Source organism: Rana temporaria, chromosome 5 (genome assembly GCF_905171775.1).
Source record: "Rana temporaria chromosome 5, aRanTem1.1, whole genome shotgun sequence".
NCBI classification, from domain to species: Eukaryota; Metazoa; Chordata; class Amphibia; order Anura; family Ranidae; genus Rana; species Rana temporaria.
Window position 1 is genome coordinate 99,167,595 of NC_053493.1, and position 25,240 is coordinate 99,192,834.

General features: G+C 41.5%; 1 protein-coding gene across 2 annotated transcripts in view; it reads left to right on the forward strand.

Annotated features, from left to right (window-relative positions):
* Positions 1–25,240, forward strand: part of CREB5 (cAMP responsive element binding protein 5) — a 415,389-nt gene that overhangs the window by 49,601 nt on the left and 340,548 nt on the right. For both annotated transcript variants that reach the window (XM_040352926.1, XM_040352928.1), the window contains exon 4: positions 9,190–9,350. In XM_040352926.1, the coding sequence (XP_040208860.1) occupies positions 9,190–9,350 (161 nt within the window). The remainder of the gene's footprint in view (positions 1–9,189; positions 9,351–25,240) is intronic.

The following is a 25,240-nucleotide window of genomic DNA, read 5'->3' on the forward strand; positions in this document are numbered from 1 at the left end:
GAATATGCAAATGACTAGTTACGGCGTTTCCCGAACGTCCGCGCTGCCCGTCGATCTAACTTTACGTTGTTTCCGTCGAGATACGCCGCGTAAAATTAGGGCTGAGCCCTAGGTGTTCTAAGCCATGTTAAGTATGGTCGTCGTTCCCGCGTCGAAATATAAAAAATCACGTCGTTTGCGTAAGTCGTCCGTGAATGGCGCTGGACACCATTTGCGTTAACGTCTAAACAAATGACGTCCGTGCGACGTCATTTAGCGCAATGCACGTCGGGTAATTTACCCGACGGAGCATGTGCAGTACGTTCGGCGCGGGAACGCGCCTAATTTAAATGGTGCCCGCCCCATTTGAATTGGGCGGGCTTGCGCCGAGCGCATTTACGTTACACCGCCGCAAGTTTACAGGTAAGTGCTTTGTGAATCAGGCACTTACGCTGTAAACCTGCGGCGGTGTAATGTAAATCACATATGTTACGCTGCCGTGGAGCAACGTAATTGTATCTGAATCTGGCCCTATGTGATTAAGGTACAAAACCTTGCTTATGCTATCTCTGGCTTGACACTTAGAAACAAACCCTAATTAGGCTTCATGTACACATATCCTATTATGACCACAATTTATTTATTAAATAAAGAGATTGGAAGGTAGTTATTATCTGTGGGGATCTTTGTTTGGTTTCGGTATCATGACTATATTAGCAGTCAACATCTGAGAGGATAAGGAGTGTCCCCACCTAACATGATTAAATAATTGGGTTAGATAGAGTGCCACAATTCACAACATTGGCAGAACATCTGATATTGAATAAGCAGCAATATATTACATTTTTGGGCTTTAATACTGCTTTAACCATTTCTGGACCGCCCACCGCACTGATACTGCGGCAGGGTGACCCGGCTACATGAACCGATGTACCTGTACATCGGTCCATGTATGAGATACAGTGGCCACACGCGGGCCGCTGGAGGCACACCCAATGTCCACCGGTTACCCGCGATAGCTGTACAGAGAAGCAGAATGGGGATCACCGTTCTGACAGGGGAAGGCACTGAGATTGACTGTTTCATTCAGGAACAGTGATCTCTGTGTTTTCCTACTAAACTTATCCCCCACACAGTTAGAGCACACCCAGAGAACCCAGTTCCCTGCCAGTGTCATTTATACATTGATCAGTGCATTTTTTTTAGCACTGATCACTGTATTGGTGTCACCGGGGGTTAGATATGTCCGCCACAATGTCACAGTCACGCTAAAAATCGCAGATTGCCACCATTACCAGTAAAAACAATAAAATAAATAAAGTCCATAAATCTATCCCATAGTTTGTAGGCCCTATACCATTTGCGCAAACCAATCAATATACGCTTATTGCAATTTTTTACCAAAAATATGTAGAAGAATACATATTGGCCTAAACTGATGAAGAATTATTTGGGGGGGGGGGGGATATTTAATATAGCAAAAAGTAAAAAATATATATATATTTTTTTTTAAATAGTTTTTTTTGTTTTTAATTATAGCTCCAAAAAGAAAAGCTGCAGAGGTGATCAAATATCACCAAAAGAAAGCTCTATTTGTGGGGAAAAAGACATCAGTTTTGTTTGGGTACAACTCGCACAACCGCGCAATTGTCAATTAAAGCGACGCAGTGCCGTATCACAGAAAATGGCCTGGTCATTAAGGGGGAAAATCTTCTGGTCTGTAAGTGGTTAAAGAAAACCTGTTCTTTTGCAGGGCATTGCAACAGGTTTGCTTTAATCCCTCCAACCTCAGCATCATCATTTTTTCACTCCCCCCGTATTCTGTTTAGCTGCCAGGAGTGAAGAAAACACCCTATACTTCTGTCTCTGAGCCCTGGTTCACACTGGAATGTTTTGATGTGCGATGCAATTTCCATCAGTGGCACTGCCCCAATCAGGGTGACGCCGCACCTGCGGCATTGCACCAATTTCGAAAAGTAGTTTCTGTACTACTTTTTGCAATTTCGGGGTGTGATTTCCATTGACATCTGTGCAGAAACTGCCGACGGAATCGGGACTGACATGCAGGAGTGAAATCGTGCGAGTACAGCTAAACTCGCACGGCTTCATTCCCGCAGCTCAGTGTGCATTTCACTCATTTGGCAGTGCTGGTCCAAGCAGTATTGGTTGAACCAGATGGACGATTGATTGAACTAGATGGACTTTTTTTTTCAACCTGACTAACTGTAAATAGTAGTAGCACATAGAGAGAGCCCGTGAATCTGTGTAAGCTACAACCTGAGCGACTTGCATCTTACTCTACTGATCTAGGAAACCCCAACAAATAAACTGCGTGGGAGCAATAACGGTGAGTATGTGACGATAGATAAATATGTAAAAAAAAAAAAAAATTTATACCATCTCCCGTACCTAATTAATGGCCAGTAAGGCCCAACATCACTTTGCTGGGCCAGTTAGAAGCTGCTGGAGGTGGAAGAGGGCAGGCAATCTCACAAAACTTTGAGGAAATGTGAAATTTGAATGCCACAGTGTCACAAAATTTTGGGCAAGCATTAAAGGGTAGTGCTGCAGCCTGTTTAGTACCTTAAGCATACTGACAGGTTTACTTAAAATTGGTCTATTTTTATTAGACATACTACTTGCACATTGTACTATATAAAGTATACGGAAATCTTTCCTTGTGCCTGTTACTGCAACTTTTGTGATTTTTTGAGGTCTGTCATTTCTCACATTGTCACTTTGAACTTTTATTCCAAATACTTCAGTTTGAATTCAGACTGGCTGAAGCCCATAAGACGTCCACACTGAAAGCTGTATTTATTTTACTTTGTGCAACTGGTTTAATGCTGTTCAGGTACAGCTTTTGAGTCTTACGCCTCCAGAGGTGTTAAATACATCTTAAATCATAAAACAAATGTTGGAAAGCACAGGGTTGGATATACAGCTTGGCTGCTATTAATAGTTCCATTCTGTAACATTCTGCTTATCGGGATCTACAGTCATTTGATTCTTTCTCACCTCCTTGTTAATTGAGCAATTTAAAGATCAGTCCACCCAAAACTAGAGTTTCGGTTTTGTTGGATACATGAGAAGTCAAACTAATCAGATCAAAGCTCTCTAATAACCATTCACAAGGTAGTTTTCTATCAGTTTCAGACACTTTTAATCATCTCTTAGGCTGCGTACACACGATCGGTCCATCCGATGAGAATGGTCTGATGGATCGTTTTCATCGGTCCAAACCGTTCGTGTGTGGGCCCCATCGGTTAGTTAACCTTTGGTCAAAAAAATAGGAACTTGCTTTAAAATTGAACCGATGGACGCCTTAACGATAGGTCAAAACTGATCGTTAGTATGCAAAAGCATTGGTTAGAAACCCGCGCATGCTCAGAATCAAGTCGACGCATGCTTGGAAGCATTGGACTTCATTTTTTTCAGCACGTCGTTGTGTTTTACGTCACCGCGTTCTGACCCGATCGGTTAATTAACCGATGGTGTGTAGGCTCGACGGATCAGTCAGCTCCTTCGGACCGTTGTCATCGAAAAAACTGATCATGTGTACGAGGCTTTAAATAGAAGAAATGGTTGGGTGAAGCCCACCCACTACCTACAATTTTTATCAAAATTATTGGCAGTAGATGGCCTTTTAGCCATTTATTTATTTTTAATAGAAAGCTTGTTGAATATCTAAACGTGCAGTTATTTTTGTTTATAATGGAGAATGCAAATTGAGAAGGGGAGGGAGGACAACCTGGAACACTGCTTTTGAAATAAGACTCCAAGCAGAAACAATGGACTGAATGCCTGAACATATATCCCTGCAAATTCAACTCTGTAATAAAAAGATAATTAAAGGGCAACTCCACTTTCATGAGGGAAAAAAAAAGCAAATAAAGAAAAAATAATATAGCACATATAATTGCAACACTAATCATATTGTAATTGAATGTTATTAAAAATGACCTTTCCTTTTCAATCTGCAGCTACTGTAATTTTCTGAGAATGCATTGCAATATGGCTACATGGAGTTGTTCTGTACACAGAATGTGTACTGACCATTCCCCAGAAACATAATTTCCTACTTGTGTGATTGGCTCACCAATTTTCCCAGAAGTCTGCTTAAGATGCAAGTCAGATTTCAGGCATTCCCTGTAACAAAAATTTATTTTTTGGAGAGATACTTTCAATAGGATCACATCTGAAGGGATGCAGGACCAGCAGATTTCCTCATTAGTGCCCTGCAGCTGCACACCTCACAGTTAATTATGAAACCACTCCCATTAGACTCAGGAAAGAGACACAGATAAACACACATGGATTACTTCAGAATAACAAAAGGTAGGAATCTACAACAAAGTATGTTATAATCCTTGCAATGTACATAGATCACCCAGAGGGGAATGTTTTTTTCTTTAACAAAAGTGGAGTTACGCTTTAAAAATAATTGTTATTCACACGGCTAATATAATACAGACAGCTCTTCTATAGTTGTATTCCAGATCAACCCCTAATGTCTAGTAATGTGCTGAATAAGCCTTGCTACACCCATAGTGTAGCAGGCGACGTCCCTATTTCTTTAGGATTGAAAGTCTGGAGTTCGTTTTGCGTATTAGGCGAAGGTAGGGTATACTTCTAGAGCAATTGTTTGCTGGGAGTCTCAATTTGATAGCAACAATGTATTGGCCAGAACAATCAAAAGCCAAAAATGATTTCACTGAGGGGATCAGATTTTGGTATTTGTGGATCTGTGGCACCATCACCTATTCTTTGGCTGTTTGGACAAACAAGAGATAAAGACAAAAATGGACTGATACTAGCAAAAGCACCTAAAATGCCATAAAATGTACAGATCTTTAAAACCCTGCAACACCAATATATCTTATATACAATGGTCCAACAACAAGTTAATTACTCTCTGTACTGCCTGCATTCTAAACAAAACTAATTAAAACATCTCTCAGCTTTGAGTACTCAAACACTACCTGAAGCATCCAAAGTGTGTCCATCGTTAAGAATACAGACCACCAGAAAGAAAACACATCATTTTGTTGAAAAACTGATGCTAGCTATCTATAAACAGGGCTTTTTTCAGCTGGATCTTGGTGGAACTCTGTTCCACCACCTCTGGCTGAGGCCTTTTGCTTTCTGCTCGCCACTATTACTTGTAAACATGTCCGGCTTCAGTGTTTACAAATAACAGCTTAATTTCCCAACGTCTCCCACAGGTCTGATCTGTTGAGTGGCTCCCACTAAGTGAAGGATGGAGACAAGGGAGATACAGGTGCCCGGGGGGCCGACACCCCCACAGGATGATTTCCCTGCAAGTGAGAGAGGCAGAGCCAATTATACTGTGTGGGGAGGTACTAGAGCTGACTGGGTGCTTCAGCTTATTACAACAACAAAAGTAAGACATGTGGAAAATGGTGGGGCTTTTTAAGGAAGTAGAGAGAAGAAGATGGGGGAAGTGGATGGATGGGGGGGGGGGGCTGCATGCAGAGGTCAAAGTTGAAGAGGGGTGAAAGTGAGATGTGGATGGGGGGATGCAGAGGTAGGCAGCTGTGGAATAAGGCTGAACTCTGCACTCTGTGTGTAGCACACCCCTGAACCAATTATTGAGGTTTTTTCTGAACTTGTCTGGAAAAATACAAGCTAGAATATAGTAGCAGGGCTGGAGTGACTGGGGTGCAGCAAGGGAAATAGACATAAGTGTTCGCTTTTCTAAAATAGACAAAGCATTCACAGGGGGACAGGGAGAGGGACAGAGTCATGTTGCTGTACTTGAAGCATCCCAGTCCTGTGTCTCTTTAGGGACACAGCTCAGCATTAACAAGTATTGCTTTCCAGCATTGTTGGAACCTAGTACAGGTCTGAGGGAGAGAAAATATGGATCTGTGTGCTGTACATTACTGTAAATTGTACTATGTGAACTCCATGTCAACTGAGGGAGTGCTATGAGAAGTTCATAATACCCCAGAGACTGATCAATATGTTGACCTCGAAGATGCTGTTTTTTACTTAGAATTATTAATTTGTATATTTTTTTTAAAGAAAGAGAGTGAGCAAGTAAAGATTACAATTAAAATTATTGGGCCAAATCCTCAAAAGGGATACGCAGGCGGATCTGCTGTTCCGCCTGCGTATCCCTGTGCCTATCTTTGGAACTGATCCTCAGAAGCAGTTTTCCAAAGATAGGCAGAAGATCCGACATCTGTAAGAGACTTACACTGTCGGATCTTAGGATGCAGTACCGCATCCGCCGCTGGGGGCATTTCGCGTCAAAATGCCGCTTTGCGTATGCAAATGAGGACTTACGGAGATCCACAAAGCTTTTCAGCTTTGTTTTTTTTCCGTAATGTTTACGTTTGCATGCGTAAAATTAGGGCTGCTTTTACAAGGTGTAAACTGTTTACACCTTGTAAAAACAGACCTTTTTTTCGATCGCCGCGATTTTTTTTTAAATTTGATTTTTTTTTTCGCCGTATCTTTTTTTTAACCCGTCGCAACGTTATTGTCCCGTCGCAATCCACACAGCCCGGCGTAACGTAATTTCGCGCGATGCACGTCGGGAAAATGACGTCACGAGCATGCGCAGTACGGCCGGCGCGGGAGCGCGCCTCATTTAAATTGTCATCGCCCCCTGGATAACAGGACCGCCTTGCGCCGGGAGAATTTAGGTTACACTGCGTGAAATTTCTAGGTAAGTGCTTTGTGGATCGGGCACTTAGGTAGAAATTTCCCGCCAGTGTAACTTAAATGGGAAAAATTAAGTTAGGCTACGATTTTGAGGATTTGGCCCATTGTCTCTGTTAGGAAGTCGTCCCAGTACTGCATAGCACAATATATGAAAATAGTCAATGTATACATTATATGATAAATAATTCCTTACGGACCAAATATAACACTATACTGTGGTCAATAATATATCCATATATTAAATTATGAATGTATAGATTCATTTAGTTGGTCCTGTTCTGATAACACTGAAAATAAAAAAAAGAGGATGTTTAGAGCTGAATTTAATTTATTTATCTCTTTCACCATTTTTTTTTTTACCCGTTTCTGGACTCATTCTATCTTATTAATATCTTTGTGTAAGTGAGGTCTCCAGAACTGGGCACAGTATTCTAAATGAGGTCTCACTAAAAATCTGTATAGTTATTACTCTTTTGACCAATCTTCCAGCAATGCCAAATCATATTCCATGTTCCTTGTGAATGACTTGTGTATGTTACCAATAAAATAATTAAAGCATATATATGTTTATTAGGGTATCTTTTTTAATAGACAGGAGCCTTTTGCATTTCAGTTTGATACCTTTGGATACAAATACCTGGTGATCCTGCCAGTTCCTCTTTTTTACCTTTTAAAACTGACCATGATACAGAAGTAGATCTGTGCCAGTTTTGTCAGGTTGCATCTAACTCACTGATAGGGATACAGTACATACACGCCATGTGTAGACATAGCATGCCTGTGTTTCCCAAGTCAGATTTACAAACACGTCTTCTGCCCACCATTGTTGCTGCAAGAAGGCTGTGACAGTGTCTATGAACCATTATACAGCCAGCTCCAGCTTGCCTTATGCAGCTGCAGCTATTAGAGGTGTGTATAGCAGAAGACATACACAGGGGAAAGTAATTACCCACCATGTATGACATCACAGTCTGGAGTGCAAGAAGGACATTCTTCTGAAGAGCTCCAGTTTGGTTAGTTTGGTCTCATGTGTACATGTAGAGTATGCAGGGCCATCTTTTCCATTGGGCATGCTGGGCAGTTGCCCGGGGGCCCCGCTTGCCTGGGGGGCCCCACCGGCTGCCCAGCAACTCCAGTAAAAAATTGTGGAGAGTGACGGGTTAGAACTGCCCATGCCCAGTTTGCGAAAATCACAGAGAAGATCCGATCCTCCACGAGTGCGGGGGGTTGCTGATGTAAGGGGGGAGTGAATGCAAAAATGTAAGGGGGCACTGATATAAAGGTTCCCCCTCCTATATTAGTGACCCCCCTTACCTTAGTGTATTTACTCTACGGAAGGTGGTCTCTGGTCACCAGAGTTCCCCTTTACATCAGAGTCTGCAGGATTCCCCCTTACAATGCAAGGGGGAACTCAGTCTGCGGACCCTGATGTAAGTGGGAAAGAGAAAGCAGTGGACTCTGATATAAGGTGGTTTCTGGTCACCAGAGCCCCCCTCCACATCAGAGTTCCCTCCTTAGATCATGATCTGCAGCGTTCCCCTTTACATAAGAGTTCCCTTTCACTGTAAGGGGGAATCCTGCAGACTCTGATGTAAGAGGAAACTGTGCTGGCTGGGTTATAGTAACCTGACCTTCATGTCAATGAAGACATTTTTATTTTTTACTTTTGTTTAACTTAAACACATTGCTAATAGCACTAGCTACTGTATATGTTTATAGTTTAAATACTGACATTTGCATTGTTCGGCACTGAAAACTGTAATTTTAGGTACTTTTTTTGCACTGGCAGTAAAAGATGTGGTTCTGCCAGTAAATTTTATGATTTTTGTCAGTAAATTCTCGTGCGTGATTGTGTAGACAGGGCCCCAGTGCACTGTATTGCCCGGGGGCCTATAATGCTCTTAAGATGACACTGAGAGTATGCTGACCGTGGGGGACCCTGAGGTTATCCTTTCTGTGGATGTTGTTTAAAGAGGTGCCAAAGAGGCATGTTTTAGAACTGCATGGTAGCAACTAGAAATGCATGAGAGCTATATGTTATCAAAGAGATTGCCATGTAAACTGCACATTACCTGAGATAGTGCTACATAATCTGCATTATGTGGCAAAAATAAATGTGTATATATATATATATATATATATATATATATATATATATATATATATATATATATATAGATATATATATAGTCAGTGAGACATGCATATTGCTGGACAATTGGCAGCCAGCCAGACAAGAGCTTCCCAACTACACTGAGAATTGGTAATGACATTTTACATCGCCAGCATTGATACACCCTAACTGAATTACACTGTCATTACTTAGCACTCAGACTCCCTCACCCAGGTTCTAGGAAAGTCCAAGGGCCTGTTCTTTGGTCTGGTGATCTGGCTACCCCCACCCCTCGCCAAGATGGGACTGTATAGTGGTTTTGAGCAACACATACAGTCATTTAGTTTTCACACATGATATCTGTGAGTTTTATTTTTATCAATTCTGTTCTATTCTGTATGCAGAATATCAACATGCATGGAGGAATGACAGGACCAGTGTCACACCAGCTATCAAATTCAAGAATGCCAAATCACGACACCAGCGTTGTAATTCAACAAGCAATGCCATCTCCACAGTCCAGCTCCGTCATCACCCAAGCACCTTCCACAAATCGCCAGATTGGGTAGGATGATTATTCTTTTTATCTTTGATGTTTATTCTCTTTATTGATTATTCCCAATTTAACAGATTGATATTTGGCTACTAGCTTGTTTCTTAAATATAATACCACAGTGTGCATGTTTTGATTGCTGTTTTAATAGTTTCACTTACTGTATGACAAGCTATTAGGGCTTTTTTTTTTGTTTCTTTTGGTAAAGGTTTAATTTACATGGAATATTCAACTGTCTCCAGTTAAACCTGCCATTTAAGTCACCACCAAATATTTATCTTCTGACATATGCTGCGTACCCACGGTCGGAATTTCCGGCCAGAAAAGTTCGATGTGAGCTTTTGGTCGGAAATTCCGACCGCATGTAGACCCAATCGGACTTTTTCTGTCGGAATTTCCGACAGCCAAAATTTGAGAGCTGGTTCGCAAATTTTCCGACAGGAAAATGTCTTGTGGCAAATTCCGATTGTCTGTGTGCAATTCAGATGCACAACAAAACACGCATGCTTTGAATCAATTCGACGCATGCTCGGAATCATTGGACTTCATTTTTCTTGGCTCATTGTAGTGTTTTACGTCACCGTGTTCTTGATGGTCGGAATTTCCGACAACATTTGTGTGACTGTGTGTATGCAACAAAAGTTTAAGCCAAGATTCCATCAGAAAAAAAATCCACGGTTTTCTTGTCGGAATTTCCAATCATGTGTACGCGGCATAAGATAACGTGCCTAAAGTCAGAAAAAAAAACACTTTATAGAGGTAAGAGAAATCTGAACTGCCCATCATATTGAGGTCATCCTATAATTGTGTGTTTTTATAAATTCTTTATGTCATTGTTCGTTTGGCTTAATGGCCTCTGTTGTCGGAAAAAGTCTAAAGTAAGGAAAGTCATGCTTTAAGTCTGTGAATTCTCTAATGCTATCAACATTATCATTGTGTGTGAGTGTTACCAATGCTATGAATAAAGTTTTTTTTTTCAGTTTTTACACAAAGCATAGCCCCTTTGTCCTGATTAAAGTAGCAACTCAGATGATCTTCTCCCTTGTAAGCAGCAATTGAGCATTGGTCAAGAAGATGTTGTTTTTTGGCAATGTTAAGATTAAGTCCTCCCTTTCCAGGCTGCCATTCCAGGTTCTAACTATGTCAAGTCTTGACCCATGGTGTGCACAGTATTGCATCAATAAGCATTTACAGTTTGTTTTCAACTGCTTAAAATTGAATATGTTTGCTGGATCTTGCTAGATGTGGGATAAAAAAAGGATCCAGTTCTAATATAGTCACTCACATTGCTGGTCACTTTGCAGTTTGTTAAGTAGCTTGATCACTGGGGCCTGAGAGTCCACTTTCTTCATGACCAGAAGGTAAAACATTTGGAGGCTTGTTTTGAAGTCTAACAACTGATTTCTGTTGGCTGGAATAGTTTCAGAACCACATCTATGTAAATATATGTGAAATCTATGTTCAGGTATAAGAAAAGCATCATCCAATGTATGTAGATATTCTATGAAAATATCAGTTTTTGAAAACTACTTGCCCTCTGTAGGTGAAAATGCTGAGTATGCCTGAGCTTGACCTGTGATTTACAAGTGAATGTTGTGGAAACTTCAGCACTTAATCATCGCGGCATCCCTTCTGTAAAAATACACCAGGGAATACATATTTCAGATACTATCAGCTGAAGGACTGTCAGATGTAATATTTATCCTTGTTCTCATCTCTAATCATATGACACCTTATTTTTGTATGTGCTTTCCATGCTGGAATGGAGGTATTCAAAACTGAAGAGAAGGCATTGATGGGTATCAAAGTGCTTTTTGATAGCATCAGCACACATGATGTCAACATTTCCTTTATTTTCCCCTGACTCTGTCGGAGCTGTTACAAACAGGATTATGAATTTGAGAGACTTATGAGTTTTCCTATTTGCCATAGGAGGATAAGCAAAAATAAAAAATGTGAGCCTTTTGAAAATGTATGCCTCGAAACAGTTGTAACATGAGCATGAAAGGCAAAAGAACTTGGATGGACTTGCTTTCATTTCCATTCCCTCCCAAAACACATTAAAACCAAAACATTTGGGAATAAGTAGTATACTAATTTCAAATGTGAATTTCTTAGTAGTCTCCTGGGAATGAATCTTTTAACATACATTTCATATTAAGGATTGCACATTACACTTTGTATAGCGCCATATTGTAGTAATATTCTGATTTTATCACGGCCTCAAATATTTAAGTGTCAAAGTATGGCCAAGCCACCTGCAAATGTTTGAGATGGCTGTTTTCCAATCCAAACAGCCAGCAGTAATGAAAAGTCTTCTTTCAGGCTACGCAGCGCGCTCTGCTCCAGCAGGAGACTGGGATCCACCTGTGCCCACGCAGAGCTCCATTCGTTGGGGAGTGGTGAAGTGTTCACAGATGGGGCTCTCCTGGGGATACTGTCGTCTTTCTCCTCCGCCTCCCTTTTAACTTACTCTCCGTTTGTGTTCATGTCTGCACATACAGCCTTCAACCATCATCCCATTCATGGTCTGCCTAGGTAACCATTCACAGTATTAAACTCTAAATCCAAGGATCCTGGAAAATACCATAATATTAAGGGAAATTATGGAGAAGGATTAGCTGCAAGCAACGCCTCTCACAAATAAAACCTCTGGGCATTATAAAGCTGCATAAAGAGAGTAGGAGTAAAACTGCAGCCTGAAAGCAATGAAAAATCATGGTGAAGTTTAATAAGGTGTTTTCTTGTCAAAATGTGAAAAGCCTAGGAATAAATCAAATACAAAACAAATGGCAGCTTAATCACACCTTAATAAAATATACTTGGACAATTGGCACAATGTGTGTGGAGCTTGAGTAGCATACTTTTTGTTGCCATTTTTCCATGTTAAAGTGATTGAACTGTATGCCTTCATCTTTAACCATCCAGTCCACCCAGAACTGCTTTTTCAGTTATCAATCAACACTCAATAGAATTGTGCAGTGGGGCTCCCTGCCAGAGTTAATGTTACCTGATCTTCTTACCAGACTTCATGCATCTACCTGCTCACTAGCAGTAAGTCTCACTTTTATTGCTGCTTTCATCATAATGTTAAAACAGAACGCCTGAATCGGTGCTTCTGCGTGGCTTAAATATCCCCCTCCTGCTGTGACAGAATATATATATTTTATTAAATTAAATATAATGCTCACGTGACCTTCCTTGTCCTTTTCTCTCTCCAGCAAATCATGACTGGTGAGAGGAGATTAATGGTGAGGGTTATGTCACAGTGATGTGTGCTGCATGGAACTTGCAAGGGTGGGATGGACAGTGCTTATGGGTGTTGTTGCAAGGGTAATCTATGCTTGAAAACCCTGGCATCAGGGGTCAAGTCCTGGGGAAAAAAGTGTGGGAACTCCCACCCAAGATCCACTCCCCCACCAAAAAAAAAAGAAAATGGATACGCTCATATGCATAATTACTAAACCGCAAGTTCTTTTTAAATCCCGCGATAACTCGCAGCAGACCTCCGCAATGTCTCCTGGGAACAATGACAAAAGCTCCGAGGAGACATTGCGGCATCGAGAAGTGACGGAATACCCGCACACTATCTGATGAATCCATATACAGGAAGCGACCAGTAACATAAAGGATTATTAAGGCTCGCCTGCCCCTGACAGTGACTCGAGCTAGGCATCGGCGCTTAGTGAAGGATTGGCTCGGGCGGCTTGGCTGCTCTCGGCTACTCTAGTCCTGCAAAGGGAACTGAGTTCCTGCTGTGAAAAAAGTGCAGAAACTCCGTTCCCACGCGTTCCTGCAGGACTTGAGCCCTGCCTGGCATCATTCGCACAGAAGCAGCAGCTCTGCAATGACACCTTCTATAGTGCAGAGATCTATAGGGAGTGTGTCTTGTATGACAAGGTCTCTGACATGAGAAGCAGACACCTCTGCAGGTGAGGCATAATCATGTGATCCCCTTTGTGAACCACAGGATGCTGGTCAAGTCTGTGACCTGAACGTGTCAAACAAATACAAAATAACTGTGATACGAGTAATAGATTGCATTACATCCTGACCCTACTAACAAAAAAATGCAGTTTACTACCCCATTAAATTGATGATAACGTTTTGTTTTTTTCCTATAAAAATAACAAACATGTTATACTTACCGGCTCTGTGCTGTGGATTTGCACAGAGCATCCTGGATCCTCCTCTTCTCGGGTCCCTTTTCTGTGACCCTGGCCCCTCCCTCTGCTTTCTGAAGACGTTCATAACGAAACGTACGTCGGAGCGGTACCCAACCACGCACGCTAATTCGTCACTTCCTGCACCGCTGGTTCCGATCATCGCCGAGGTGGAACGCACGCTCAGGACACGAGTGTAGCACACAGTGCCCAGGATCCACCATTCGATCCCATGCGATTGAGCCTCAGTGCCGGGTTTGAGGCACCTCAAACAGTAAGCGGCCACTTGGCTCCCTCTGTATTAATTTTTCTATTTTTAATAAACAAGTTACACTATGTTTGGCACCATTCTGTTTTACATGCATCTACTGGGATATCAATGATTGCAACAACTATCACTGCCAGGACGCATCTGATCATACAGGTTATCCTGTTAAAGCTTTAAATGTCTCCTTTTTTGGTATCAAAATAAGGGGCATTTCCATTTGGTAAGGAGCCATCTTATTCATTCACTTCGGGTGTTTGTCAGCTTAATGGTGAAGGTGGAACACTACTGATTTGATTGGAAGCACGCAACGTTTTTTAATCATTGAGGACTGTTTATGAGAATTATTTTCCAATTTTTGTTTTCTTGCATCTATTGGACTTGTTCATATCAATTGAGGTCACATATTATGTTTGGCACAGCAATATTGAAAAATCACAAGCAGTAAGCAGTACTGCATTTAAGGACATTTTTACTAGATCGTCTAGTATCACCAGGTGTTTTAGTATTATATATTTGTTTCTTGGCACATGATATAATTATGTACTACTAATAATTGCTAGCGCACCCACCCCCCATATGTTCCCCTTCCTCCTGTTGAGTGCCCCGACAGCAAGCAGCTTGCTATGGGGGGCACCCAAGCAGAGTCACAGCTCCCTGTGTCCATTCAGACACGGAGCCCGGCCCGCCCCCTCTCTTTCCTGATTGGCTAGCTGACTTTGATTGAAAGCAGTGGGAGCCAATGGCACCGCTGCTGTGTCTCAGCCAATTAGGAGGGTTAAACTTGGATGGCTGAGGCACTCGTGGACATCTCTGGACAGAGAGGACCTCAGGTAAGTGTTAGGGGGCTGCTGCATGCAGAAGGCTTTTACCATAATGCATAGAATGCATTAAGGTGTAGAGGTGGGCGGGAAGTCTTGTGACATCACGACTCCGCCCACCGAGCTTCGGCAGAGAGACCCACCCACTATTTCCAGAGTTTTGTGGGGATCCTACTGCTGAAGGGGTGACATTTGCAAGGTAGGGATACATGCAGAAGGCTTGTATGTATATATACATGAATACTGTGCCCTTAGTTTATACTGGGTGAGTGGTGGGTTTACATCCATTTTAAGCACACTCTGCGTAAAACGCGTTAACCATGTTGCTGCTTTTCTGTATCCTGGGTCTGTGATCTCTGTATTTTTGGAAGCTTGCAATATTCTGAAGATTGGAGTGCAGTCAACCTTTTTTTGTATTCGTTGACATGAGGCCTAGGGAGTCATGTAGCCAAAAGTAAGCATGAGCATCATAGAAACAGACTGCATTATTAACATCTAAAGCTGCATGGGGAAGAAGAACCTTAAACATTTGTGGACATTGTGTGTACTACAAGTGCCCCCCTCCCAAAAAAAAAATTAAGTACACAGAGTACGTGGTATGCTTCCCTCTTACATTTGATGGCAATCCTCCCAGGACTTCCTGCTCTTTAGCTCCTGTGTTACCTCCTCCCATGCTTGCCTCCAGGACATCTCCAGAGCCTCTCCCATCCTCTAGAACTCCCTGCCCCAGTATGTCTGGTCAGCTCCTACCCTGTCCGCCTCCAAGCGATCCTTGAAAACACACTTATTAAGGGAAGCCTACCCCCCCTCCACCTAAGAATTGTACTTAAATTCCCTCCATCAGATTATCCCCTGCAGCCAATACCTTATGTACCAGGCAGCACAGTGGTGTAGTGAGTAGTGAGTAGCACTTTCGCCTAGCAGCAAAAGGGTCGCTGGTTCGAATCCCGACCACGACACCATCTGCCTGGAGTTTGCATGTTCTCCCTGTGTCTGCGTGGGTTTCCTCCGGGCACTCCGGTTTCCTCCCACACTCCAAAGACATGCTGGTAGGTAAATTGGATCTTGTCCAAAATTTGCCCAGTATATATATATATATATATATATGTATATCTGTGTGTATGACTGTGTGTCCCTAGCGTGTCGTGATCCTACGGGGTAAAATGACCGCACCAGCCAAGCAGACACTGGCTGGAATAGCGCCCAGAGGCGATTCAGTTAGCATGTGTAGCGCTATACAAGTCATTCAGTCAGTCAATCATTCATACCATCTCCCCCCTCCCTTTAGATTTTAAGCTCAATGAGATGGCCCTCCTATTCTTTCTGTATTGAACTGTATTGTAAATTGTACAGTCCCCCTTTTATTGTAATGCACTGGGTAAACTGTTGGTGCTATATAAATCCTGACTAATAATAATGGCAATAACAAGCTGTGAGAACTTACTAATTTCTGGTTGTTCTTACATAACAGTAAGTTAAGGAAAATTTCTCAAATGGGACACAGATTGCAAAACTGTTAGTTTTAACCATAGCCTACCCTAACCACAGTAGTAAAACAACGGTTTTGGGTTTAGATTAGCTGTCTCCTGTTTCTATATTTTTCATACATAACGTAAAAGACTGTAGGGCCATATCAAACTTTGAAAGAAATAAGAGTCATTTACATCAATCTTTATGGGCAATGCAAAGCCTTACCATGGAACTGTCAGGCCTCGTACACACGACCGAGTTTCTCAGCAAAAAACAGCAAGAAACTTGCTGGGAGATATTTTTTTGCCAAGGAAACCGGTCGTGTGTACATTTTCGTTGAGGAAACTGTTGAGAAACTCGACGAGCCAAAACGAGAGCAAGTTCTCTATTTCCTTGACGGGAAATGAGAAACTTGCCTTGTCGAGTTCCTCGACAGCCTAACAAGGAACTCGACGCGGAAAACGATGTGTTTCGCCCGTCGAGTTCCTCGGTCGTGTGTACAAGGCTTCATAAGAATCCTAAAGACATTTTGTTTGATAATGACCTAAACGTAGATATATAAAGATCTGTTTACTTCTGAATGACCTTAGAACGTATGAACCCTAATCTGCTCTCTATATAAAACTTCCAATTCCCAAACTCTGACATACCCATCTGCATACCGCAATTCAACGCACAAATCAGTTGCGTTGAAAGGCAGAGAGGATGTTTCTGTCTAAATATACATTAATCTCTGTCAAGACTCTTTCATACTATTTAGCAATCTGAATACCCTACAAGCTAGAACCCTAAAAAGAGAGCTGTCAGAAATATCCCGTCGTCTGTCAGATTAAGCAAGGATTTATAGGCTGTTTGAAGGAGGTGGGGGTCACAAAGACCTGAGCTGGCCCGCTTGAAGAACACACTGTGGGCAGAGCATTTTTATAAGGAATGAGAAGAGTTTTAATCATAAGTATGTATAGGCAACTTTAATTGCTATCAGGTAGTTTCCAAACATTCACAAGTAAGTATGGTGATAGATTCCAATGAAAGTCAAATAGAAACTTATTTTTGTCCCCTATGGATTGCTCTACTTGAGGCTGCATAGCTCATAGGGAAGAGCAGATTGAATGCCTTCTCTATATATGTTTACTTCAAATGACAATGTATAGGGCACAATAACTACATCTCTTAACCAAAAAAAAAACAGACAGATGTGAAATAAAACACCCTAAACAATAATTATGCTGAGATGAATCTTCTAAAGCCACATCTCAGAAAAAGGCATAAATCCCCTAATTATATTTTAAGCTTCTGCTGTCTAGTCTGCGCAGCCAATTTTCTGTCTACAAACTTGTATTAGTAAAGACATTTTACACTCACTTTTCTAGCTTGCAAGGTTTGCAGAGAACAAAAACAGATGTGACTATTCATTGATTTTATGGGATTTTTTTTATTATTGGGATTTTTATTATTCAGCCATTTACATTGATAGAAATCTGTTTTATTTATTAACCTGTTTTTATTCTAAATTAAAGCATATATTAAAAAAGAAAAAGAAAGCCACATACCAGCTGTGTTCTGCCTGTGGTCCCTCAGCTGCCAGTCTTAGCATGCCTAGAAAGACTCGTCCTGATCTGGAGGTCACTCTAAAGCCTCATACACATGATTGGATTTCAAACAAACTTTTCCGTGGATTTTTGTTTAAAGGGAGTTGGCCGGGCACACCCGTAGCATACACACGGCAGGACTTTTCTGCAAACTTTCCCAACATCACGTGGTTTTTCTGCTCTTTACCGCCACCCTTTGGTCAACTTCTGCTATTGTTGGTTGATTTTAACATTGGTTCAGGCCATGCGTGTTTGTACTTCGGACAAAAGTCCGATGGATTTCTGTACACACGATAGGACTTTGCACCGTAGGACTTTTGTTGCTGAAAAGTTTGTCCATTTGCAGAGCAAACTTTTAACCGATGAAAACCGAAAAGGTTTGTCCGATGGAGCGTACACACGGTAGGATTTTTTTGAAAACTTGCTCATTTTGAAGTTTGTTGTCAAAAAGTCCTACCGTGTGTATTGGGCTTAAAGATAAAAAAAGTACAATGCCAATGCAGCTTTTAGCTGCACATGTGCCTCTGTTTCACTAATGCATTTTTTTTTACGTCTTTTATAGTATTTTATCCAGCTTTTCTACTTATGCCATCATATTTATTTGTTAGTTTGCTGCTATCTTGGGCCATGCTGGGACCTGTAGTCCCACTGCACCGACATAAGCATAAAAGCACCAGCCTCTATAGCTCACCATCAGGCCAATAGAAGGAGCAGTGGCTCCGAGCGCGTAGCCCAATCAGCCTTTGTTCTCCCTGTTTGACCCTCCTCCCGGAAGTGTTCCTGGGAAGTAATCACGTGACCTGTCACGTGACCTGTGAGGCTGGAACAGACTACATCCTGAAGGCCACAGGACAGGCCTGAAGACTCCACACAATCTGCTTTCTTCACTTCTAAAGCAGCCCATGGATCCGGGATGAGGACTACAGGATGTTACAGATGATCATTTTTTTTCCTTACCTTCTTGTAAGTGTGTTTTTTACAATGTGTCATTAAAAGAACCTCTTTAATACTGCACTTAGGTGGCGCTTCCTTTCTCTACCCCTTTTTTGTTTACCACAGAGTCAGCTCTCTGAGGACAGCAGCCGCCATTGAACAGCCACATCACCTGCATTTTTAACCATTGAACTGCCTGTTACTACTATTTCCAATGGACTAATCACCATACTCCTACCCATATATGTACTTTGTATCTGCGCTGACAGTTACCTCTCCTATTGTATTCTTCCACTTAGGCTGCTTACACACGGTCGATCCAAACCGATGACAATGGTCCGACGGACCGTTTTCATCGGTTCACCGCTGAAGTGGCCAGATGGTCTGATTTGCGTACACACCATCAGTTCAAAAACCGATAGGGTCAGAACGCGGTGACGTAAAACATACGACGTGCTGAAAAAAACGAAGTTCAATGCTTCCAAGCATGCGTCGACTTCATTCTGAACATGCGCGGGTTTTGAACCAATGCTTTTGTGTACTAACCATCAGTTTGGACCGATCGGGCAGCGGTCCATCGGTTCGATTTTAAAACAAGTTCTAAAATTTTTGACCGAAGGACAATGGACCGATGGGCCGTACACACGGTCGGTTTGGACCGATGAAACTGGACTTCAGTCCGTTTTCATCGGTTTGGACCAAACGTGTGTACGCGGCCTAAAATTACTTCTTCATTTGGTTCTTCCTGTCTGCATTAACAAAAAAAAAAAAAAAACAAGCCCTTATGAAACTGATATGGGCAAACGTTAGCTCTTTACGGCTCATTTACACCAGTTTCAATCCCAAAGCCAGATTTTGCAGCACAACTAATTAATTTTAGGTTAGTAAGGCCCATTTTCAGCAGTGAAGTAAATGGCAGTGCTTTTTGGAAATATGCTGCATTTGTGCGCCTTGACCTGACACTTTGCATTCAAACCAACTGACATGATACCTTAAAGTGAACCTGAGCTGAAAAGTATTGCTAAACCCAGTACGTTGCGCTCACTATATCTGGTCTCCCACAGTACACAGAACATGGATATTCGTCTGCCGCATGGCACGGGCAGGCAATAGGACGTATATATACGCCCCCTTTAAGAAGCGGCATTGTGGATGTGCATGTGCCCAGTCTCCTAGTTTCCCCAGTCTTCCTAGTGACAGGACAGTGACCACAGCTTCCTGTAATCGGAAGCAGTGATCACTGTCCTGTCACACCCAGCCCATCCCCCCTACAGTTAGAAGCACTCCCTAGGGCACACTTAACCCCTTCAGTGCCACCTAGTGGTTAACCCCTTCACTGCAAGCGTCATTTTCACAGTAATCAGTGCATTTTTATAGCACTGATCGCTGTAAAAATGACAATGGTCCCAAAAATGTGTCAAAAGTGTCCGATGTGTCTGCCATAAAGTCGCAGTCATGAGAAAAATCGCAGATCGCTGTAATTACTAGTAAAAACAAAAAGTGATAATACAAATGCCATAATTCTATCCCCTATTTTGTTTTATACGCTATAAATTTTGCGCAAACCAATGATTATACGCTTATTTTACCAAAAATATGTAGAAGAATACGTAACTGAGGAAAAAAAAATGATATATTTTTGGGGATATTTATTAGAGTAAAAAGTAAAAAATACAGATTTTTTTTCAAAATTGTCGCTCTATTTTTGTTTATAGCGCAAAAAAATTAAACCGCAGAGGTGATCAAATACCACCAAAAGAAAGCTCTATTTGTCGGAAAAAAAGGACGTGCAAATGTCAGTAAAAGCGACGCAGTGCCGAATCGCAAAAAGTGGCCTGGTCTTTGGCCAGAAAAATAGTCCGGGGCTTAAGTGTTTAAAGCTAGTAAAAGGGGTTATCATTCTGCTCTGACTGTCCTATAAGGCTGCAGGACCCCTGATCCTCTGTCTGGACAGTGCTGATTGGCCCTGTGCTGATCACATGCACTCTCCCAAGAAAAAAATAACTTTCTAGAAATACACACCAAACTGAGCATGTGCAGCTTGTCCCCTAGCCTCTGTTCTATCAGGAGATGGTTTGGGGACTGTTGAAGAAGGGGAGGGACTGAGAAGACAGTCTTTTTACACAAAGCAGAGGATTAACCCCTTAGGTTCCACAGTGTGTATGACAAGCATGCTTTACTTCGTATACAGACATGTTTTACTGTTGCGGGTTTAGTAACATTTTAAGACATGGGTCTTCAAACTATGGCCCTCCAGTTGTTCAGGAACTACAATTCCCATCATGCCTAGTCATGTCTGTGAATGTCAGTGTGTTCCAATGCCTCATGGGATGTGTAGTTCTGCAACAGCTGGAGGGCCGTAGTTTGAGGATCCCTGTTTTAAGATTTAGAATCTCTTCCTTTTACTCAACTAAAATTAAAGGGGTTGTAAAGGTACAATTTTTTTTCCTAAATAGCTTCCTTTACCTTAGTGCAGTCCTCCTTCACTTACCTCATCCTTCATTTTTTGCTTTTAAATGTCCTTATTTCTTCTGAGAAATCCTCACTTCCTGTTCTTCTATCTTTAACTCCACACAGTAATGCAAGGCTTTCTCCCTGGTGTGGAGTGTCATGCTCACCCCCTCCCTTGGACTACAGGAAAATCAGGACGCTATCTACATTGCAGATAGAGAAAGGAGCTGTGTGTTAGTGGGCGTCCTGACTCTCCTGTAGTCCAAGGGAGGGGGCGAGCACGACACTCCACACCAGGGAGAAAGCCTTGCATTACGGTGTGTAGTTACAGACAGAAGAACAGGAAGTGAGTATTTTTCAGAAGAAATAAGGACATTTAAAAGCAAAGTCAAAGGATGAGGTAAGTGAAGGAGAACTGCTCTAAGGTAAAGGAAGCTAGTTAGGAAAAAAAATTGTACCTTTACAACCCATTTAAGTACAGTAACCATCCAGGTTCAATAGGTTTTGTATGTAAGTATGCATGTAGATGTAAGATGCTAACTGTACAGTCTGTATTCTTCCACTTTACATGTCATACTTTGGCTTAGTTTTTTACCCTTCCACACCCTAGGAAGAACATTCTAAGATTCATGGCACATATTATGGGCATGCTTTTATAAACATGGGCAGGGTTTTGGATGACCTGGAACATGCTTTAAGTGTTACTGAAAGTGAAATCTTCATAAATAGAAAGTAAAGAGCTTTGGGAGGATGATGTATTAATTGCTAAAAAATAAAAGTAGACAGTCCCTCTCATTGTTTTCTAATAGATTGTTAAGCTTTTATATAGAATGATTTGTTATAAATATTATGTTGTATTTAGCCTTATGGCTTTGTAAACTAAAAATGCATTTAGGACCTATGCACTACATCTTTATAAGGAAATATTAAGACAGATTTCTTCTACAATCACCTGATTTGTATGTCACAATGCTTGGATTAAACTGGAGTCTGCAGGTATAGTTTTTATGCTTTGCTTCTATTACATAGGACTGTTGTATTAGGCATATGGATGTATTGACTCTAATTAAAGCTACATTTTCAAGGGTTTCAGGCAACAAAGCTTGCATTTTGTAATTTCACTATACCATCAAATGCAGTTGTCATCTGAGCATTAATGGCAGACACGGGGCATGGGTATAGGTCAGCAGCAAGATGGAACGTGGAGAGGTAAATGCTTCTGCTAAGGAATATCTTACTGAAAGCAAAATACATCAATTCTTCAGTCTTGTTACCTCATTATGAAAGATTGTTCTTGGAACTTTTCTGATGAGCACGACTTTTTTTTATTAAGTTTTGATATTAACCACTTCAGCCCGGACCATTTCGCTGGTCAAAGACCAGGCCACTTTTTGCGTCGCCTTAACTGACAATTTTGCGGTCCCAAACAAAATTGACGTCCTTTTTTCCCCACAAATAGAGCTTTCTTTTGGTGGTATTTGATCACCTCTGCGGTTTTTATTTTTTGCGCTATAAACAAAAATAGAGCGACAATTTTGAAAAAAAAAACAATATTTTTTACTTTTTTCTATAATAAATATCCCCAAAAAATATATAAAAAACATATTTTTCCTCAATTTAGGCTGATACGTATCCTTCTACATATTTTTGGTAAAAAAAATAGCAATAAGCGTTTATTTATTGTTTTTTCGCCAAAGCGTCTACAAAATAGGGGATAGTTTTATCGCATTTTTGTTAATGTTTTTTTTTACTAGTAATGGTGATGATCTCATTTTTACAGCGATCAGTGCTATAAAACTGCACTGATAACTGTAAAAACGACACTGGCATTGACGGGGTTAACCACTAGGTGGTGCTGTAGGGGTTAAGTGCGACCTGGTGGGTGATTCTTACTGTAGGGGGGATGGCTGTGTGTGACATAACACTGATCTCCGCTTCAATTACACAGAGCGGAGATCAGTGTCATTGTCACTAGACAGAGCGGGGAGATTCTTGTTTAGCATCTCCCCGCTCTATCTCTCTGTGAAACGATCGCGGGTATCCCCACGGCAATCGAGTCCGCGGGACCCACGGTCCCACGGACTCGATTGGACTCATGGAGCTCGCGGCAGGTTCGCGAGCGCACGACCGGCATCTTAACCACTTAAGACCCGGACCTTTAGGCAGCGGTCGTGCGACGTGGCTCCCAAACAAAATCGGTGTCCTTTTTTTCCCACAAATAGAGCTTTCTTTTGGTGGTATTTGATCACCTCTGCGGTTTTTATTTTTTGCGCTATAAACAAAAATAGAGCGACAATTTTGAAAAAAATTCTATATTTTTTACTTTTTGCTATAATAAATATCCCCCAAAAATATATAAAAAAAGTTTTTTTTCCTCAGTTTAGGCCGATACGTATTCTTCTACATTTTTGGTAAAAAAAATTGCATTAAGCGTTTATCGATTGGTTTGCGCAAAATGTATAGCGTTTACAAAATAGGGGATAGTTTTATTGCATTTTTATTGATTTTTTTTACTACTAATTTTCGTGACTGCGACATTATGGCGGACACTTCGGAGAATTTTGACACATTTTTGGGACCATTGTCATTTTTACAGCAAAAAATGCATTAAAAATGCATTGTTTACTGTGAAAATGACAATTGCAGTTTGGGAGTTAACCACAAGGGGGCGCTGAATGGTTTAAGTGTGACCTCATTTGTGTTTCTAACTGTAGGGGGGTGTGGCTGTAGGTGTGACGTCATTGATTGTGTTTCCCTATAAAAGGGAACACACGATCAATGACGGCGCCACAGTGAAGAACAGGGAAGCTGTGTTTACACACAGCTCTCCCCATTCTTCAGCTCCGGGGACTCCAGCGGCGATCGGGTCGCGGGTCCCGTGGTCATGGAGCTTCGGACTGGGTCATGGGCGCGCGCCCACGACCCACGACTGGGCACTTAAAGAGGAGGTACCTGTACGTGCTTGTGCCCAGCTGTGCCATTCTGCTGATGTATATGTGCAGGAGGCGGTCCTTAAGTGGTTAAAGGGGACTTACCGGTACGCCCATATGCCAGTCGACGTAAATAGGCGTGCGGCGGTCCTTAAGCGGTTAATCACAATTTGTTCAACAGTGAAGTCTGTTGGTAGGATTGAAATATAAACACAAGACAGATCCAACTAGTGTTGTCCAAAAATGTCAAATTATTGAAATATTATTATCTAGGGCCAATCAGCTTCTAACTTCGGTTTGTTCAATTAAGCTTTGAGAAAAAAAGCCGATTGGTTTCTGTGCACCAGATTTTGCATTCTCCGGTTTTAGAAAATCAACCCCAATGTCACTATTGACGAGGTCTTACCAGCCTCTTGCTGAAACGGAATACGATTGTAGCCAAGGCTTTGAGGTGATTGTAGCTGTATTAGTGCACTTGCAGCAAAAACAATTGAGGACTGTCCGTGATACTTTTTTTATTTGCACTAACATCCAAATTTTCAGGACAAGCTTTCAGGGTGTGCCAAGGCTTTCAAATTGTTGTATTAGCAAGTTGAGTTAGAGAGCTCACCACAATACTTGACTGCTAGAAATACAGAGAAACCACTCTGCTTGTAATGCTGCATTGAGGAAGCGCTACCATAGAAGTAGGTAAGAGCTTGATTTAGCAACCTTGTTGGTGGTGAGTTGCAACCAATGACAGGGCTGTTAGCTCAATGCAGTCCTAAGAGTAAAAATATGCAGTAACCCACAGCAGCCACTCAGATTTTAATTAATTGTAACCTTTGAAAGCAGACATGGGATTGCTGGATCTTTGAACCCATGACAACCAAACACCCTGTTTTATTGCTTATCTTTTTCAGGATCCTCAGGATCATTTTAAAACTATGATAGGAAAGCTGTACTTTGAGAAAACTTCAAACAGTGTTGTTGCTGCGCCATTGATGTGTGTCCTTTTAAAGCAGACCAGTCATTTTTTTAACTGTCCATATATTAAAGCGGAGTTCCGGCCACAATTTCACTTTTTAAATATAAATACCCCTGTAATACACAAGCTTAATGTATTCTAGTAAAGTTAGTCTGTAAACTAAGGTCCGTTTTGTTAGGTTGTTACAGCATTTAGACACTTTATAAAATAGAAATTGACTGGGGCCATCTTAAGTGTGGGCATCATGAAGCCAGACTGTATGACTTCCTGGATTTCAGCCTTGCAGATCTCGCACATGCTCAGTGCTGCACAA